Below are 19641 nucleotides of genomic sequence, written 5' to 3'. Positions count from 1 at the left end.
ACACCTCCAAAACAGAGGTGAGGTTTTGGAATATCGACAATCGGGAGGGTACTACAAGTAATGAGCTTAAATACCTGGGTATTACTATCGTTAAAGATCTTGATAAAATCCCCCAGATTAATCTGAATAAGACCAATAAAGAAGTGGGCCATCTATTTGCTAGATGGAAAAATCTCCCCTTAACAATTTTTGGCAGGGTCAACTAGGTAAAAATGGTTATTCTACCCAAATTGACATATCTGTTTAACCCCTTCCATGCTCATGACGAGCTCAGCTCGTCATGAGGCACAGTTGAGCTGTGCTGATGACGAGCTGAGCTCGTCATGACACCAGTAAAATGGCAATTTCCAGCACAGGGGAAAAATAACCACAGCAGCGATGTGGTTAATGCGATCCCTCTTGATTTCCCTAGTAAAGATATTTGTAAAATCCAAAGTAAGATCAGAAGTTTAATCCAGGCAAATAAGGGTGCTAGATTGTCGTGGAAAAGCTGCGATGCAGGCTCACTAAAGGGGGGCTAGCTCTTCCAGATATTAGCTGGTACTCTGTTGCTTTCCAATTTAAAAACATCCGGATGTTTCTTGTAAAACCGGAAGAGACATCTTGGGGGAGATTATTGGGGGAAATGGTGATGGTAGAGAAGGTGGAGGAGAAGGCTTTCTCTATTAATTTGGGGCACCTAGGTTCTTCAAAAAGGTGCGCTTCAAGGTTCTCAGGGCCGCCCTTAGCCTCTGGTACAATGTCAGATGTAGATGGGGATTGGGTACTATTCAGATTTTGCCCCGATCTGGGACTCCCCGGGGACCCAGTTATGTCTGAAGGATAGGCTTGCAATCCCAATTTAAAAGGCAGCATTACTATTTGGTCGGAGCTTCTATCCTCTGATTAAGTGTACCCCTGGAAGGTCTTCAGAGCAAAGGTTGGAAGTAGACTTTCTAGATTGAAATACTTGCAACTAGCCTCTTGGTTCACAGCGGAAATGGAGGACAAACAAGGAGATTGGGAGACGGAGCAATCTTTGCAAGAAGTACATTTCAAAAGAAAGGAGGTTTCTATCTGGTACAAGAAGTTCTTGGAGGTGGAAGATATGTAACATCCTCTGCAGCATGCAGTTTGTAATCAGTCTCCCTTTGAGTCTGAGATTGAAGACCTGTATGAACCCTCCCTGAAGCTCCTCTATAAGTATGTTAAACCGGCTAGCCTAAAAAATAACAATTTCTTTGTTATTAATAGGCTTTACTATACACCTGCAAAGATTGCTAAGTTCGAAACCACTATCCTCCCCCCAAATGTCCAAGATGCAACCTTCTTAATGCTAATCACAACCATATTTTCTATGAATGTCTCAAACTTAGAGCTTTTTGGAGGGGGGTGGGGGACGTTTTATGTGGCATTTTTAAATTTTAACTCAAGGTTAATGTCTCCTTGATAATATTTGGGGATGATGGTGCGCTTGGAAACAATCTTTAGCAGGAACACAGAGACCTGTTATATCTGGTTTTAATACCATGAAGAGAAATCTGCATGAAGTGGAAATAACTGCGGCCCCCAACGTGTGAGGACTGATTAAAAGCTGCGTTTGCCATGGCCAGTCTGGACCAGGGGGGAGAGATTGAGAGTGGTGTGACCATCTGGCAGGCCCTAGTGTCCTGGGGTAGGGAGCGGAGTCTGGTATAGCTCCTCTTTGGTTTAAACCAGTCCTATGATTACACCAAGCTTCCAACAAAGGGGGCTGTTCCGGTCTGGCCTAAGAGAATGCAGCAGCTGTAGGGCGCACAGTTTCGAACTACGGCTTCTTTTTGAGAATTGCAGACGTTTATTGGCGAGATGAGGACATATATATATATATATATATATATCCTGTTGAACAGGCTGCAAATGAGATGCAATACAGCAAGGCTAAAAACCATTACCACAGCCCCAATAGAGAGACCAGCTGATTTTGCCAATGCTTATTTTTCCTATGCTGCTCCTATTTAAGGCAAAATGGTTTTCCTATGCCATTCCTATTCATGAAAAATCTGGTATTTCTCAACTCTTTATGTTAATGTTATTGCTATTTATGGAGCGCACTGTTACCCAGAGGTGTCCTGTCGCTGTGAAGTCCTTTAGAGGCCTAAGGAAAGGAGACTATTTACGAATTTAAGAAGAGAAAAGCCAAGTTTTAAATACCTTCCCAAAGGAGAGTAGGTTTGCCATTCCAGGCCTTCGCTGCGCAGGTTACAAAACTTCTACCCCCCCAGCTGCCTTTGCGCACTTTGGGTACCGATATCAGCTTTGCTTCTGCTGAGCGTAACGATCTTTTTGGTAAATACCAGTGAAATTGTTGTTTAAGGAACTCGGGCCAGTTCCCTGGAGGGCTTTGTGTACCAGACATAGGGCTTAAAACTGTATCCGCGTTCTTATCGGCAACCAATGAAGCCTTTTGATCTCCGCCGATATAGAGGTATATTTTGGTGTACCTGTAAGCAGTCTGGCAGCTGCATTCTGAAGAAGTTGTAATTTGTGCATGAGCCCCTCCTGCAGGGTGAGGTAAAGCCCATTACAATAGTCCAGCCTAGACAAGGATAAGGTAGTGATGACTGTTTGTATACTGTCTTTGGGTAGGAATGGGATTATTTTCCTGCATGCTCTGTAGGTGGTAGAAGAGACTACCGTATTTACCTGGTCTTTAAAGCGGAGATTATTGTCAATCCATATCCCAAGGTTTTTTGCTTTTTTGTTGGGGGGAGGAGTCCCATAGAATGCAGCCACCAGGCAGAAGTCCAGAAGCTGGAGTCATTACCAAATAACACCACTTCAGATTTTCCAGAATTAAGTTTGAGACAGTTCTGAGCCATCCAACTGCCTACGGCTGACATTCACCCTGGAAGACGTGATGCTGTTCCCATCATAGCCCCTGGCAACAACGATACCACAATTTGGGTGTCGTCGGCGTAGGAGGTTAGAGAGAAGCCTTATGAATCAATCAATGGAGCCAGGGACGAGACATAAGTATTCAAAAACGTTGGGCTCAGAGAGGAGCCCTGAGGGACTCCACGGGGCAAGGAGAACGGTTTGGAGAATTCCCCAAGCGCAACTGTTTGAGTTCTATTAAAGAGAAAGGAATCTAGTAATTTTCAGGCGGAGCCCTGGACTCCAATCTCCTGCATAAGGTCCATCAATATACGTGGTGGACCGTATCAAAGGCCGCAGAAAGATCCAACTTTATCATCACTGCTTTGCTTCCTAGAACAAGTATGGTCCTGATCACTTCTTTGGACTTAATAAGGGCTGACTCGGTGCTGTGCCCCGCTCTGAAACCATATTGGGAGGGATCCAGAGCCTGTGATTCGAGCAAGAACGTAATCAGTCATGTCTTCATGAGTTTCTCAGCTACTTCCGCAGGAAGGGGGAGCCTCAATATCGGGCTGAAGTTATTGGGGTCTTTAGGGTCCAGTATGTATTTCTTGAGCAGAGGCAATATTGAGGCATTTTTCCAATTTTTGGGAAAGCAGCCTTGAGAAAACATAATATTTATAACGGAGGTCAGTGTCAAGGCGACTGGTTCCGGTGCTAGTTTCATAAGAGAGGTTGGGCAGGGGTCATTAGGGGAACTTGATTTAACTGTCATGATAAGATTTAAGACTACTGTAGGTGTTACTAGGGTAAACTTGTCAAAAAATCCTTGGAGCGGTTTCCCAGTTGACAGCCATCAATCTGGGTGGAAATGGGAATGGCGGTTACCTTGGTGAAAGTGGAAAAAATAGACTCCTCTTTGACCAGGAAGAATTGAGCAATTTTGTCACATAGTTCCTGACTAGCAGTGATAGTCGGAGTAGCTGGCTGTGCCAAAGATGTAACCGTTTTAAATAGTTCTTTGGTCAAATGTTTCGCAAGAATAATTTGTTTGAGGAAATACTCTTGTTTAGCTTTAAAAAGCAGTTGTTTATAGTGAGCTAGGCTGAGTTGGTTTTCATTCCTATCCCTATCACTGTATTCCTTCTTCCAATTTCTTTCTAGGTGTTTACAGATAAGTTTTTGGTCTCTCAGCTCTTGTGAGTACCATGGGGCGGATGGACGTGCCCTATTGGGATGGAGGAGTTTTTTTGGGGCAAGCTTATCGCCGGCTGCTTCTAACCATTTGGTATATGATTGTATAGCCTCCTCAAAATCTGTAGGGAGATAAGGAGTTGTAACAGTTAGCAGCTCCCGCAATTCCTAAGCATTTATCTTGTTCCAGGCTCTGCTAACCAGTTTTTTTTTCTGGTTTCCATGTATGACGGTTGGATGCGGTGATCTCGAATAGCACTGCCTTAGGGTCTGACCAAGCGACTGGGAGAATGCCCGTAAAGCACAGTTGTGTTTCACTTGAGAAGATGCTGTCTAGTGTATGACCAGCCTTGTGTGTGGCGCCAGTCACCAGATGCTTTAGACCAGCATTGCTCATCGTGTCACGTACGTTTGAGGTATCAGGATCTGAGAGTATCTCAAAGTGAAAATTAAAATCTCAGAGTATAGTGTGTGCGTTGGCGCTTAGTGCAGTTTCCATTATGCTGTCAACTTGCCTAAGGAATAGGCTTCTAGGTCCAGGCGCTCTGTATAAAAGAGTGCCTCTGAAGGAAAAGTGGCGTGAAAGGTAGAAACAGAAATCTAATGCTTCATATTCAGGGTTGACCAGTCGGTTAAATGATGCCCTTATTGACTTGTGGTAGATCACCACGAGGCCACCCCCTTTCCTATTAGGCCTATTTAGTGTGAAATAAAGATATTCAGGCGGAGTGGCTTTAACCAGGTCTGGACCAGAGGCATCATCTGTCCAGGATTCCGTGATAAAAGCAATACTTATTCCCTCATCCATAATTAACGCTTCACACTCGGAGCTGTGTTTAACCAATGAACGAGCGTTGAGAAGGACACATTTCCAAACTTGATTAGGCAATATATTTTTCATGTTTCTGCCAATTTTAATTGTGGATTTAATAGGTTGTAATACTAATTCAGGTAGTTCAGTTCCACAACCCGGGCATATCAGCTGGGATTGTGGAGGACAATCCCGCGGATTGGAAACAGACAACTGGAGTGTTTATTATTATTGTAGCTATGTAGTGTTCCGAGTAGGAAATAGTGCTCCGTTTTCCTGAGCAAAAATGGGCAGGGGGGCTGGCGCTGAGCACAGGCTGAGCGCAGACGGGCGCAGACAGGCTTGCCTTAGGCGCGCCTTCGGAGCGCCAGCGGCGTGCTTGCACCAGCCTCATAATTTGTATAGTCAGGGAAGGAAAGACGAGCCCACTGATCTGCCTCCTTCCAAATTGCCGTTTCCGCGTTAAACAGCAGGCCCCCGCGAATGAGGGAGAGTGTGCAGTTTCGCAAATAGGAGCTTAAAGTACAAAATATCGCCGTTTTAAAAGTTTCAACAATAAGAACAGTTAGAAACAATTAAGAACACAGGCAATCTCAGCCTCTCTAGGACAGAGGTCCTATTTTCCATCCTTCACCCTCACCTCTCCATGCATTCTCCTGTTGATCTTAAGCCCTTACATTATTGCCATTCAATTGGTCTCTATTCTACACATATTCCCATTGCTACCACTAACAAATATATTGTTTATCCATAATCGAGTCTTGACTCACATTGTCTTCCTGTAGACATCTTGCATTTTTCTGTCTGCAGAGCATTCTAAAGATTGCACTCAGCCTCCTAGACACATTTACATTCACATCATATATTTCACGTTACTTAGCTTCCCAGTCCAACCTAATTAGTGTATAGCATAGTCTAGGTCTTTCATTAAAGTACAGTCCTCCTTTATCTTGAGACTTTGTGTCCAGCTTCACAATTGTACTTATTGTTCCTCTTTCTCATGCCTTATCCTCTCAGTGGTCTTAATTATTGCTCTCCTTTGGAACCCTCTTCCATAAAAAAACTTTGCTTGCTACATATTCTAAACTAATTTCGTAAACTCCAAAAGTTCATTTTCTTGCCTTACCTCCCCAGATTGTTAATCTTCATCCTCCGAAACATTCTACTTCTAAGAGTTTCTATTTAGTCTTAATATTGCTTATTGAGCAATTTTTTTATCAAAGTTAAACAGGTTTTTTTTACCTGCTCGCCTTCAACGGTATACTGCCAACCAGACTATGTAATCAGTATAATATGCATTCCTATGAAGTTCCACAACAGATTTAAAATGACACCTCCTAAATGTGTTGATAAGACATCAAATGAGCAATTCAGAGCGACACAGTAATTCAAAGAAGGGAATGATCTGTATTTTTAATATAAAAACCCATGCCTCCATTATCAAACGAGAATCCTTCATTTATTTCGATATACTACACTTACATCATCGCACGACATATTGTATTCCGCCAACACAGTTCGACATCGAGCTGCTATTCTGCATTGACTTCATCAAGGAAGATTTTTAAATGTATAGTTTTTCAAGTTATATATCCAAACAATTGGAGATAAAGAAAATAAGAACAAGCTTTACAAGGTCAATGGTACAACAATCACACTGTAGACATGTCATTTAAAGAAAAATTAAGTAGGAAGGGACATATTTGAGAGAAGTATTCCATTGACCAATGATCGAAGTTACTCTTGATAGGATGGTTTAAAAAGAAAAATTCTATTGTAAAACAATTCATAACAAAATCTATACTAATATGTATTGAAATATATATTTAACAAGCTGTGATAGGTAGTGCGAACGCACAATCACAAGAGTTTTGAAAATTAAAAGTGTATATAATTATGATCTGAATTCATATAGGCCACAAATGATTTCTTTAGCATCCGGAAAATACATATTTATCAAATAATTTAACTAAAACACAGTGTCACATAAGGGCAGAACTATCTACTTCCCTGAATTGGCAGACTGGGTTCTTTTCTACAGGTGATGTGCAATGATGCAAAAGGAAAACAAATAAAGTAACTACATAACATATTGGTTTATACCAAAAGTAAAGAAAGCACATGGCGTTGATAAAGGGCTGATTCATACACAAGGACTCGAGGAAGAGATATGAACTGGGCCATCACCCCCTCTCCTACTTCCAGGCAGTCCTTCTGTGCTCTTAACTCATGGAGGTCTATGCATGAGGGACTTTAGATGGAAGGATTTTATCTTAAGCAGGATGCTTCTTTACCCTTTTCAGTTTTGCTCGTGTTTGAAATGGGTTACATGAGTGCATGTTTGGGGCAAAGGAAGTAATATACTACAGTAGGACATCCTCAGCTGAAAAATGGCTTCAATCAAAACTTCACACTTTTATCATGTTTGATACAACATCAAAAGGATACATTGATGGCGCTACAACTCGCTTGTGTATTCCTGCAAAGAACAAACCTATCAGCGTAATGCAGCTAATAGTGAAAAAGGGATGATTCCAGAGAGATGTGAAAAAAGACACCTGAAAAAGAAAAGTCCCAGATTAAAATTTAAGCGAGGCCATCGCCATTGTGCTTCCTTGATCAAAAAGCTCTTAATTATCCATATGTAAGCAGGAATTTAGAACACAATACACGATTTAAAAATGTTAAAAGCAGAATTAATTAATTTGATCGCTCAGAAAGAAAACATTTGAACAACTACACACGTGAGCAAAAGAGCCGGATATTTACTGATGAATTACTTAGCTGGTGCCAGCAAGCCCCCAAAAGGTGCCATGTGTACAAAGATGAGTCAACACATCTGAAATCACAAATTAATGATCAAAATCAATGAAATGAAGAGTGATTGCGCCAACTATGTCTAAAAGGGAGGTGTAACTGCTGAGCATTAAGCTGAACTGGACATCCACTGAGCGAAAGCATAACCAGGGAAAGAACATATCATACACCACACACACAGACCCACACACACAGCCACGCGCACACAGCCACGCGCACACAGCCACGCGCACACAGCCACGCACACACAGCCACGCACACACAGCCACGCACACACAGCCACGCACACACAGCCACGCACACACAGCCACGCACACAGAGCCTTCTGAAATCTTCTTTTGTTAAGGTGCAATGTTAAAATGACATCACAAAGGGCCATTCATTGTGCATTGCTTTTAGATTCAAAAATAAAACAAAAATGTCCTTTCTGCTACAAAATGGCTTTTCCCCATAATTCATAAGATGGACTTAGACAAAAGAAATGGCTTTACTTTTCCCCCCCTTCACATAGAAGACACAGTCTTGACATAGGGATTAAAGTGCACCACATGCCTTAACTTAGTTGGGAAGTGACTCTTTTAAAACAGATCGCGACAGAAAGTACGTTTTGTCTCTTCATTTTTGGTGCAAAAGCCTATGGGACGGTGTGTAAAAAAAACTTGTGTGTCGGATCCAGTCCGCTACTGTACTGAGTGAGCACGTGGCTTCAACACAAAGGCAACAAGAAGAGAGAAGACCCCACAAGTTCCAGGGATCTGCATCTAGAACAGCCACGGGTACGCCTGTTCCTTTGTGTTATTCGAGATCAGTACCAAGGACAGGCATTACTCCTAACAAGCCATTCACCGCCATCCAAAGGTGTTGGGATAACTAAAAAAGGAGAAGAATACCACGGGGAAGAGGCTATCTCCCACATCCATAGGGTCCTACATACACAAGGTGAAAATCCAGTGTCCAGAGGATGTGTAACCATATTCGAACCTGATCAGAAGCTTAGGCAAGGAATCTTCCTTTTACGACCACGTATATTCCAAAGATATCGATCTAGGACACAGTCCAACGCGGATCTGATGCCTTTCTGATTCATAAAGAAATAGACCTTCTTTAAGGAAGGATACATGTCTGTAACCCCAAGGGACTTCGATTTTGTCCTGAGGAAGGTGTGCCGATATCCAAAGGCAGAGACACCGAAACGCGTCGACGCGTTTTCTTTGTTTATAGAATTCAAGCCCAGTAAATCTCTGGTATAAGATCAAAAGTAAAAAATGAGATTTGTTCCAAAAACACTATAAGGGCTTCATGAATCTTACAATTAGTATCAGAAACGGTTGTTCTTGACTCTTGGGGGTTTCACTTTGGATTCATATGAGCGGTATTATTTTCCTTAGATTAAATTGTGATTAATGTGGTTAGGATCTGTTGACACCTTCTAATATGCTACTCTTTGTGCTGATTTACTTGTATACACTGATGAATTAGTTTGCTATTTTGTTTTTTATTTACTGTATGGAATGTTATTCTCCTTGTTTTTAAATGACAAAATTTATTATGTAATGCATTGTGTTTTATCTATTTATGTGTTTTTTTTAATAAAAAAAAGTCTGAACGGTATAAAATAGTTTATGACCAGTGATTACTTCTAGTATGAAGGAGTGAATGAATTGCGCTTTCCAGGGATCCTCTTTATACTTGTTCAACACAAAGGCAACAGCCGATCCCAGGGGGTTAAGTATGCTGCCTGCTGTGGAGAAAAGGGAGAATGCACAACTCGAAATATCACGAGAGCAAAACAAAGATTGGAGAAGGGGCAAAAACAATCGCTACAATCAGAGAGGCGCTCAAAACAAGACAAAGTAAGGGGAAGAATGCATAAAAGCACTGTAGGAAAAATGATTAGGGAGAACGATACAGAGCGCGTACCAGCTTTTCTATGTGGTCAGCTGTCGCACTGTGGGTGCAGAGACAAGTGTGGGCTTGAACGGGTGAGGTGGCACAGAGAGGCCAAGAGGACACGTGGGGCGCCAGGGCAGGGGTTACTCACACGTGTCCACAGCGGGTCCTCACGGGTCGGCACAGCACCTCCAGGCACAGGGAGCTGTAGAAGGCAGAGAACTCGGGCTCCTCGGAGTCCACCAGCTGCGGGTAGGAGCGGACCGGGGGCTCGGCTTCCTCTTTCCCTCGGGCCACACTGCCGATCATGGAGCCTATCTCTTGGCCTCTGCCCTCCTTCCGGTGACTGTGTCAGCAGAGAGGACGGTGGCCACAGTGTCCGTGCCCTCCTCGTGTTTCTCTCCCGCTCTGCTGTGGACCGTCGCTGCTGTGGTGCCCTCCTCTCTGTTTGCTGGGTGCCACCTCTGGTGGTCGTCGGCTCATGCGCAGTGAGAGCTATTGCCGGTGGGGCAGGCAGGGGCGGGTGCAGCGGGAGGGGGCATGCCTTGGCGAGTTTGCCTACTTGGGCTGTATACAATAAAGAACTTAACTGGAAACGGGTCACTGAACGAGTCTTGTAGAAACTAGTGCCATGGACATGAAAATAAGAATATGTATTTGCTAAATTCATTCATGTTTTCACACTGGCTTGTTTGGCTTTCAATAGGAAATCATTATTATTCATATATTCAATTAACGTTTATTAAAATGTTACGATCCGATTGGGTGCCTCACACCAAAATAGAAAGCCCACACTGATGGCTGGTTTGAAAAGGTCCGCGTGGGTGCCCACCAGTGATGGCGCCAATTACTGTGAGGGATTAAACTGCTTTGATTGCTCCTGCCTCTGCCCACAGCCTGGACAGAGCCGCATCCAGACGTGGTGTGCAGCTCTGGGGTTTGGTGCTGACCGAGGGTCTCTGGGAGAGTGAGGCGGGCCGCGTCGAGAGATGCCTCTGGAGCAGCAGCAGCACACCTCTGGGTAAGGTGCGGCATATTTATCCAACTCCTACGAAGCCTGGCCAAGCCTTACCCCACTGCTCTCGCGCGCACTTAGCTCTGAACCAAGCCACTCGCTAAACTGAATGTAAAGTCTTTGAGCCCAGCAGAACCATTTTGCTGCTTTATTGGGACATCAGGTCAAAGAAAGGTGATTCACTGTGTTAGCCCACTAAAAAAAAAAAAAAAAAAAAAAAAAAAAAAAAACACTAGCCCAGGTCTTAATGCCTTTTATTGGACGAAAAAATTTGTTCTCGTGCCATATAATGCAGATGAGTTTAAAGTCAATCAGATCACTTTTTTCAAATGCAATGCATGAATCAACTTCTGAAATAGTAGTCTACAAACTTAGAAAATGTCCGCTATCCAATACACAACCATTCATGATGTGGACAGGATAGGTTAGATCGGGGGTGTTGCTTCTGTGAATATTTAATCTCTGGCATGCACACTTTGCTGAACAGCCCAAGTAAATTATTTTATTCAGGAAAAAAGCCAGAGTGATAGCTCAGGATATGTGGGCTACGCTGGTTCAGTGCAGACAAAGCACCACTTCTTCAAGCTTGTGTTAGACTATGTCGCGCTCGCTACAGACAGCCACCACTAGGTGGCGCGTCAGAGCTTCCTCTCGTATGTGATCCGCTGGCTGCGCGTTTCTTTACTGGCAAATAGCAGCCGCCACATGCTAGAAGCAGCTCTTAGTATGAACACGAGTTGTATATGTTGTTTTCATTTCTACTAGAAAAACGCGTTGAGGAACGCGCCTCTGATAAAACGACTATGTTATGTCAGAGTGACGCTTGGTGTCCAGCGGGCTATTCACTTCAGTAAGGCATCCATTATTTAGGATGTCTGAGCGATAATACGGTTGTGTGTAGCTATTCACCACTGAACAAAGTCGGAGGGCTCATTGTATAAAGTTCTGGACAGCTTTGTGAAGTGGTGATTCGGATAACGGGGAGCGGCTGGTCTTATCCAACAGCCAAGATTGGCGAGGGTGGTGTAAAACCCATCACTTGGTGCCCCCTCATGTGCAGTGAGCGCTATTGCCGGCGGGGCAGGCAGGGGCGTGTGGGGCTAGTCTGTGCCCGGAGCCCAGCGATGACTTCCCATCTTGGCACCCCCGAGCTCCTCACAGCCGGCACACGTGAGAGACACACAGAGGAGGCACTCTGGGAACGCACACTGTCCCCTTCCCTGTAGGACAGGATGTCTCGGCACAATGCGGGTTATTCCAAGATGGCTGTAGCCGCGAACAAGCCTTCAAGTACTTTGCACGTGATGTTTGCACACAGCATTTTGTCTGTAAGCCCAGTCTTTTTCAGATTGACTTCCCGGAGTTCCTGCTGGGATAAAATGTTCCTTATCTTCTTTATGGAGTCATCTGGACCCATAAAGAAAAGAAAAGTTTTACGCCAGCAGTAAGTCGGGGAAGTCAATCTGAAAAAGACGGGGCTTAAAGAGAAAGAGGAATGTCACTAGGACCTCTTCTCCAATGGCTGACCACCACTTAGGAGGCCAGCCAAAGGAGAAGAAGGGCGGGGCTTAACCTCGCTAGTGATGTTCTCTCTATCTCATTAAGTCTCCCCAGTGAGACTGCGCAAGCGCAGCCATCGCAGGCTGAGACCTAAAAAGCATTAGGAGAGAGCGTGTCCTGCCTGCAACAGCAGGCAGGGCATAGCTATTTGAGAAAATAGCACTCGGAGGCTCTAATTAACCCCTTCCCTGCGGATGACAAAGCCAGCTCGTCATGGGCGTTACCTGCGCTGCGCGGATGACGAGCTGGCTTTGTCACGTTACGCGGGATTTTTAAAAATGCCACGCACAGCGGGAAAAGCCGCCGCAGTGATGCGGTTAAAGCCTACTGAGTAACAAAATATGTAACAGTGTTTCGCCACAGGAGGTTACAAAATGAGACAAGGTGGTATACTAAGGAGGGACTACTAAGCCTATTGACCAATGAACAGCCGCAGTTTACAGTGGATAATGACACACTCCAATGGAAAATATGGGCGGAGAGTGGGCGGAGCTTCAAGTCCCTACCTGAAAGCAGCATGCCTAGCAGAGCAACGCATGTGCTGCCCAGGCTCAGCCTAAAACATTGCATCCTGAGTTTTTTTCAAGATTTCTACAAAGGTTTTAAAACCATTCCTCACAGCAATACTCAAGTAAAAGGGCCTGTATCATGCTTAGAATCTAGCACAATTGTGCAACAGACTGAAGTTGTGCAATGTTTTACATACTGTTATAGAAATCAGTGTATTATCTGTAAAGCATTCCACATTTCACATTTGTCTGCTCCCAGTACAGTTGCCAAGCAGAAGACTCCTGTAAAACGTGTGCACACATCATGGGAGAGGATTATATAAACGCTCTAATTATTTGGTGCAGGTAGCGGTCAAATGAAAAATGACTACTACCTGTGCTTGTTCGATTTTTAATTGGACGCTCAATATATTAGTTGTAGAGGATCTGTTTATTGGGGGCGGGAAAAACAGGCTCTAGCCACTCTTCACACAATCACCCCTCATTCTTCAAGGTGCCCAACTTGATAATACATAGCTCCGCCCCTCAGTGATACTTCAAGGCCAGCAGTTCCATAATGCGAGGTGTAGAGCAGCCTTATGGTGTCACTAGCAGGAGGTACCAGATTGAAGCTGGGGCAAAAACAGTCCTACAGCAGGAACAAGAGGTGTCAGATCTACAGATGGCAATTTACCAGAAGTACCAAAAAGTCTAGCGCTATTCACGGATACCCCAAGTGGCCTGCAATGAAGACTTTCAATTACAGAAAGCAAGACAGAGTTACAACAAGGGTTTCAGCTATTGGCATTGTAAACGACAATGCCCTTTTTGATGTGTTTTTTAAAACAGATAAACTAAAGGCATTGTTATTTACAATGGCAATAGCTAACAACTCTCGCAAATGCGAGACCTATTGCATTGCAAATGTTGAATCTGTGCCCCATGCAGCTTGCGATATTGTCACAACCATGGAACCAATGAAAGTTAGGAGAAAATACATCTATATTTATACACTGCTACAATTAAGACGTTAGTAGTGAACGTCTAAATTATAGTAGTGCATAATTACAGCTTTCTTTTCTCCTAACTTTCACAATGCAAAGGGGAGAGGATGTGGCCTCACGGTTACAGCTGCTGACTTTGGCGCTGGGGAACGAAGTTGGAGCCTCAGTGTCAGCTCAGCAACCTGGGATTCTGGGCGAATCACTTAATCTGCCTGCGCGGACCAAAAAACGAATACGTCCTTGGGTAACGTAACTGGTGATTATGTAAAGCACAATACCTCATCCTCAATGCATGGAAGAATGGTTGGCTGTCGACATCAACCCGGTATTTTGAATCCATGGGCATTTTGAGAAAGCATCGTAAAATCAACACATCTCGTGCAGTAATTTCTGTATCTGATAACTCGAAAACTCGCTAGACAATGACTGTAGGCATCCTAAAATCATCATTTCTTATTTAGTGATTCCATGCTCATGATGACATTTTCCTATTGTATTTTGCTATTGTTTCACGCGCTAGCATAAAATTGACGCCTTTTCCAAAAACGCACTCCGATCATGCTTCCGACTAGTGGTTGTGAATTAAGATTGGCAGAAACTGAGACGCTACCGGTGGAATTTGGTGAAAATCACATCTTGTGAGCTTCCCTTTACCTAGAGACAACAAGCCCGTGAGTGTTGTGCGCACCACAGCGAGACATGTGGTTTCAATTATCGCGCCCTTGTCTGGGCACGATAATTTAAACCACATGGCAGCGGTGCCCGTAATAGACACCAATAGGCATGGGTCGGAGCAATGCGCCCGCCTTTGGCTAATTGCGTGCTGTCTTTGACAAAAAGACGTACACAAAGGCCACGAACAAGTGTGTGCTATTCCCAGGGCAGTTTTCAAACCCCCTTCAAGAGGTCTCTCAGTGCGCGAGCACTGCTGGGCACTGCAACGCAGGCATGAGACCTACAAATGGTGCTACTCTCCAGATTCATGCACATTTTAGGCATGCTGCCTTGTTCACCCCCTTGAAAACAACAGATAAGGACATTAAAGACTTTACCTGGGGCACCGCAGGGCTGAGTTTCGCAATGGCCATATTCTTTGCCCACCCTAAGTGCGGATGTTTGGGTCTCCCCTCAGTGGAACATTAACACAGCACTGCACCCAGCACAGTTAACCTATACGCATCGGTACACCCCAGACCCTCCTCTGTGGGTTAGGATTGAGAGGAACAGCACAGGCAGTCAGCCTGGACTGCAACTGCTGTAAAAACAAGTAGAGTGGGCAACTGTCACAGACTCCGAATCCTATTTTACGAGCAATGGTTAAAACATAGACATGCGCCAACAGACTCTTATTCAGTAGAGGCTAACATACAGGACAAGGCAGAATGCTAGCATCTGAATTGGAGGAGCCATGCTTCAATGGAAAGGATGGCTATCACAACGTTGAATCTGGTTCGGTTGCAAGGCATTCTGAAATCTTTTGAGGAGCTTAGGGAAAAATTCTGACTTCTGCTGAACAGAGGAAATGCCTGCAATTACGCCATCTGCCTTTTTCAAAGGCTGGGGACACCAACGGTGGGCTGTTCAGCCCCTCCCAGTGGTATCTTACCTCTACAGTCAGACAATTCAAAGGGGTTATATCAGGTCTTCACAGTAGGCCGATACAGCACCTGTACTGCCAACCCCAGATAACAAACTCCTTGCCGATTACAACAATGGACCATGCAGAGGAGGATTGTGCAGAGTTACTAGAGAACTCAGACCGGGAGCAATGGAGTCGAGAATGAAAATCTGTCTTTTCAAGTCACTTCAAGATTGGTATGGGACACCCATGAAAATAGAAAAATCTAGCTTACTTCATCACATCAAAAAGAGTTGGCATTGCAGGTGGCTGCAGTGTGATACTTTTCACTTGCTGCATAACTGCCCTGATATATGTGTTCTGTGGGATGAAGTGGGGTCTAACTTAAGTAGATCAGTCACCATCCTTACACCAAATCTGCACCACATGATAATTTCAGGACACTGCTGAGGCCCCCCACCCTGAATAACCACATATGTCTCTTACTCGCCACAGCGATGGTTGCGGCCAAGTTATGCACTGTACACCATTGACGTTCCCCACACAGACCTATACATGATGAATGGATAGCTGAAGAGTAGAAGGGCGCTCTTATGAGAGAATGTTTTACACACTTCAAGATAAGTCTGGGTCTTTAAGTCAAGGTGCTGCTCCTGAGTGATGATACTAAATTGAAACGCTGTCTCATGCCTAGTGCTCCTTACTACGTACAATGGTTACATGATCTCCATGCACCAGAGTCGTGCCGCCACACCCTGACTTAGTCATACTCGTACAGGACCGCCGACCAGGGGCATGCACTCTGGGGTGGACTCAGACCGGAATGGTACCTGCCCTTGTTAGACATTATCCGGGGCAGTTCCACAGAAGAGATTTTGTAGGGCATACCTGGGCTGCACACTGTAACTAGCCGATGGCTTTCTCTTAACACTGTACCTTGTATATTCTCTCTCCTGCCCGCCCTCCCGCCTTCCCTCCCTCGAAGCACCGAGAAGTCTACTAGTCCAATTTATTCTGGTGATCCATTGTATCCGCCTTCACTACGAAATTCCCTTGCCACTCTCCCACGTAGGAGTCCTGGTAGCCATGTATTAACAAAATGTGCACCCTAAGGCCAACATCCAGGGGACGCCAAAATATCAGGGCTTATGCATTGAGGTTAAGAGAAAATGGCCATTGCAAATGAGGCATGACCAGAAGATATCCGACTCTCCTGGGATCAACGTACTTTCAAGAAGAGGAAATGTGCAGGAACTGATCAGTATAAGGTAGGGGGTTGTGTCTTTTGCCTTCACAACTGGAGAAATAACTCACCACAAAAATCTATGTAGCCTGCATGGTTGGAATCCCACAGAACACAGCACAGGGTATACCCAGCCATAGGTTATAATAAGCAACGTTGCAGCAGCAACTCACCTACCCTCAAAACGCGTCCTGGGTACAACGATGGATCAGCGTGTCTTTTACAGAGCATAGGTACTTTTGTAGAGTGCCACAAGGATAGCCATGAGATGCGAGCAGCTGAAGTTTTTCAGCTCAAACCTGCTTTTTCCCCATTCCTCCAATGGCTTTGGTTATTTTGGCTGAAACCTACTGTCTCCCTGTTGGCAACTGTGAAGGTAACATCTACAGACTCAGTTTTTAGATACCATAGACTATGGGCTATACTCTGCAGCCCCCCCAGGTTTTGCCTGCTTCGTGGGTCTGCAATGAGGTCATATTTCTTCGGGGGGGGGGGGGGGGGGTGTGCTAGTCACTCATTATACAGCGGCACCACAATCCTCCTTGGAGAATGCTGGTTACTGAGAGTACCACCGATTACAGGTGCGTCTTCTCCATGAATCAGGTCTTGGGGGGGGGTGGCCTAATATTCAGATTAGGATCATTTAGCGGAATCAACTGAGGTTATGTGGTGACATCCGTTACAGTATGTAAGACACTGTAATAACAGGCCATGCCCCCACCCCCAAACTAATAGCTTGCTGGCCATGGGCACTCTCAATACTGTCAAAATAATAGGATGCATGTACTGTTCCTGCAAAACACATATCAAGCGCTGCAGCAAAAGAAATCTAAAGTTGCATATTGCTTGAACAGAGTCAGCTCTATAGTAAATCAAAGTGGAAGCATATAGCCTCATAGAAAACCAAGTATAATAGCAACAAAACAGATCTACTACTGATTTCACCTAACAACTACTTTTCTTCTAGTAAAATATTTTACTAAAGTATAGATCCAAGACAACTAACGGAAATGTGTAATAAATTAAGATTCATGCAACACAGAGCATACAAATCAGCTTACTGAGAGTTAATAATAGATATCCATCTTAACATGCAAAACCTAATTTAGAATTAAGATACCCATAGTGTGTTACTGGAGAGTGTGACCTTCTGCGACCGGGGATTCTGTTGTCCGTTGCTTTGGAGAGTTGGAAGCGATATCTGCGACCAACGGCTGGGAACCCATTATATGCCCCAGCATAACCATTGATGGGGTTCCCACATGGAGACCCGATCATGTTTTATAGAGCCTAACAGAGGTCGACGTGGTCGGAGGCTGGGATACTGACAGTAGGCAACTGTTTTCAGCTGGGAACATTAATTCTACTACAAGAATTATTGGCACACTATGAGCTGCCTCCGGGTCAATTCCTGGTCTATGAGGCTCTGGCGATGTCGTTCAGAGACTTATGGTCCAGTGTTAGAAAGGAACCCAAAACGCATACAGTGTTGCAGTCACTGACAACCATGGGTGAAGTACGACACCTAGTGAGATGGTTTATACAGCTATGTTGGAAATGGCCAGTAGACCTCTTATGGCTCTAAAGACCAGATAGGGGGCATAACCAGGACATGACCCGTCAGACTGCGAATGGTCAAGGGTACTGGCATATGCAAAATGGATATCTAGGAATTTGAGGCTGAAGTTTACTCAATGAAACTACTTGCATATGACCTATCTAATACCTCATAGACTTCAGGCCATATATGGGGCGGGGGGGAGACCATGACTAAGCCCTAGATGTGCTGAATTGGACGTGGGCTTTGAACAAAGGACCTGGATTTGCCTCACGCTGGGCCTGTATGGGGGGGGGGGGAGGGGGGGGGGGGGGGGGGGAAGAGGAGTGGGCTAACCTGTACACTGGGATGCCCAGACAATTGTTCCATGGAGGTTTGCCTGTTAGAACTCTTGCTGAGACCCAGAACGAGGAAGATGGGCTCCAGGTTTTGAGATTTGTCCCTGGCTCTGGCAAAAGATGCATAGCACTAGTATGGAAGTCAGAAATGGAACCGGAGCTAAAGGTTTGGCAGCAAGATGTGATGACCTGGGCCAGGGCGGAGGAGCGAGCACTCCTTCAAGAGGATAGCCAAGGAGTGCATAGACGCCCTATTGCAGAATTGTGGTCGAAGATATTTGGGACCTGGGAACAACTGTATGAAGACATAGAGAATACCAATAAGGATGGAGAAGGTGGGGTCGAAGGGGGGCAGGGTAGCTCTCCAGGGCCTTAAGCAAAAGTAGAGAGTATATATTAGTGATAATTCTATGTTGCAGTCCAGGGACTCTATGGTGGACCCTATATGGTGGATAGCGTTCCTATCCCTACTCGGGAGCCCGTGCCTGGAAACACAGATAGGGTGCGTACTGTGCAGCACTACTTGCCTTACTCTACTCCTATCTGGCTCTCCCTGTCTCGGCTGCCCCACCTTACCCTGCAGTGGGAGATGGCCATGGGAGCACAACACCCCTATACGAGCCTTCATTGGGGAGAGTTGTAGACCCCTCCCGAAGAGAATTGAGTTTAATTTTGTTGTTATACGTTTATTTTCTGGACTGGCCACAACAATGGTTCCCATTAGAGATATGAGTGGAGCATGGCAAAGTGGTGGGTGACCTTATGCAGTTCCCTGGTACACTGGAAGATTCCTCAGGTGTACTTTATATATGGCGGGTATAAATGAGAGACTTTAAGGTATCTGGGCTGATGAGACAAACAGGTATGGTCAGGGATTTATGGAATCTCCTAGATCCCTTGGGTACTAGCGATTTACCAGAGTGCTTTACGCAGGCGGTTAGTGGTGGGGGTAAAATGTGGTCTATTGCTTTTATATATCAGCTGGGAAACATCTGGGGTAATTTCTTATACTGGTTATGACGATTTAACTGAGTACATACATCCTTGTGACGTGCTACGATTATATAACTGAAATGTATATTGGAAAATGCAACTAAAGAAATTTCTAAGCTTGTTGATAAACAACTACTGCAATGAATAGTATATAAAACATACACACAGTCTTCAATCAAAGGTTGGAAAGTGGGAGCAGATAAAATAGATCTACAGGGTTGCCTTACTTCAAAATCCTTACTTCAAACTTTCACCACAGAATCACCACAAAGAACTATAGAAAATATTTGGAAAACGCTTTCACTTCTTACTT

At 44.6% G+C, this 19641-nt stretch overlaps 1 protein-coding gene across 1 annotated transcript in view; it reads right to left on the bottom strand.

Moving 5' to 3' along the window:
* The window catches only part of CNEP1R1 (CTD nuclear envelope phosphatase 1 regulatory subunit 1), a 93034-nt gene that overhangs the window by 11464 nt on the left and 61929 nt on the right, over positions 1–19641 (bottom strand). The window contains exons 4-5 of the mRNA XM_086948891.1: positions 7292–7401; positions 6326–6380 (exon numbers count right to left, since the gene is read on the bottom strand). Of these exons, the coding sequence (XP_086805017.1) occupies positions 6326–6380; positions 7292–7401 (165 nt within the window). The remainder of the gene's footprint in view (positions 1–6325; positions 6381–7291; positions 7402–19641) is intronic.

This window comes from Lissotriton vulgaris, unplaced genomic scaffold (genome assembly GCF_964263255.1).
Source record: "Lissotriton vulgaris unplaced genomic scaffold, aLisVul1.2 SCAFFOLD_1797, whole genome shotgun sequence".
Taxonomy (NCBI): Eukaryota; Metazoa; Chordata; class Amphibia; order Caudata; family Salamandridae; genus Lissotriton; species Lissotriton vulgaris.
The sequence above is the reverse complement of the archived record's forward strand: the minus strand, read 5'-3'. Positions and strand labels throughout refer to the sequence as shown.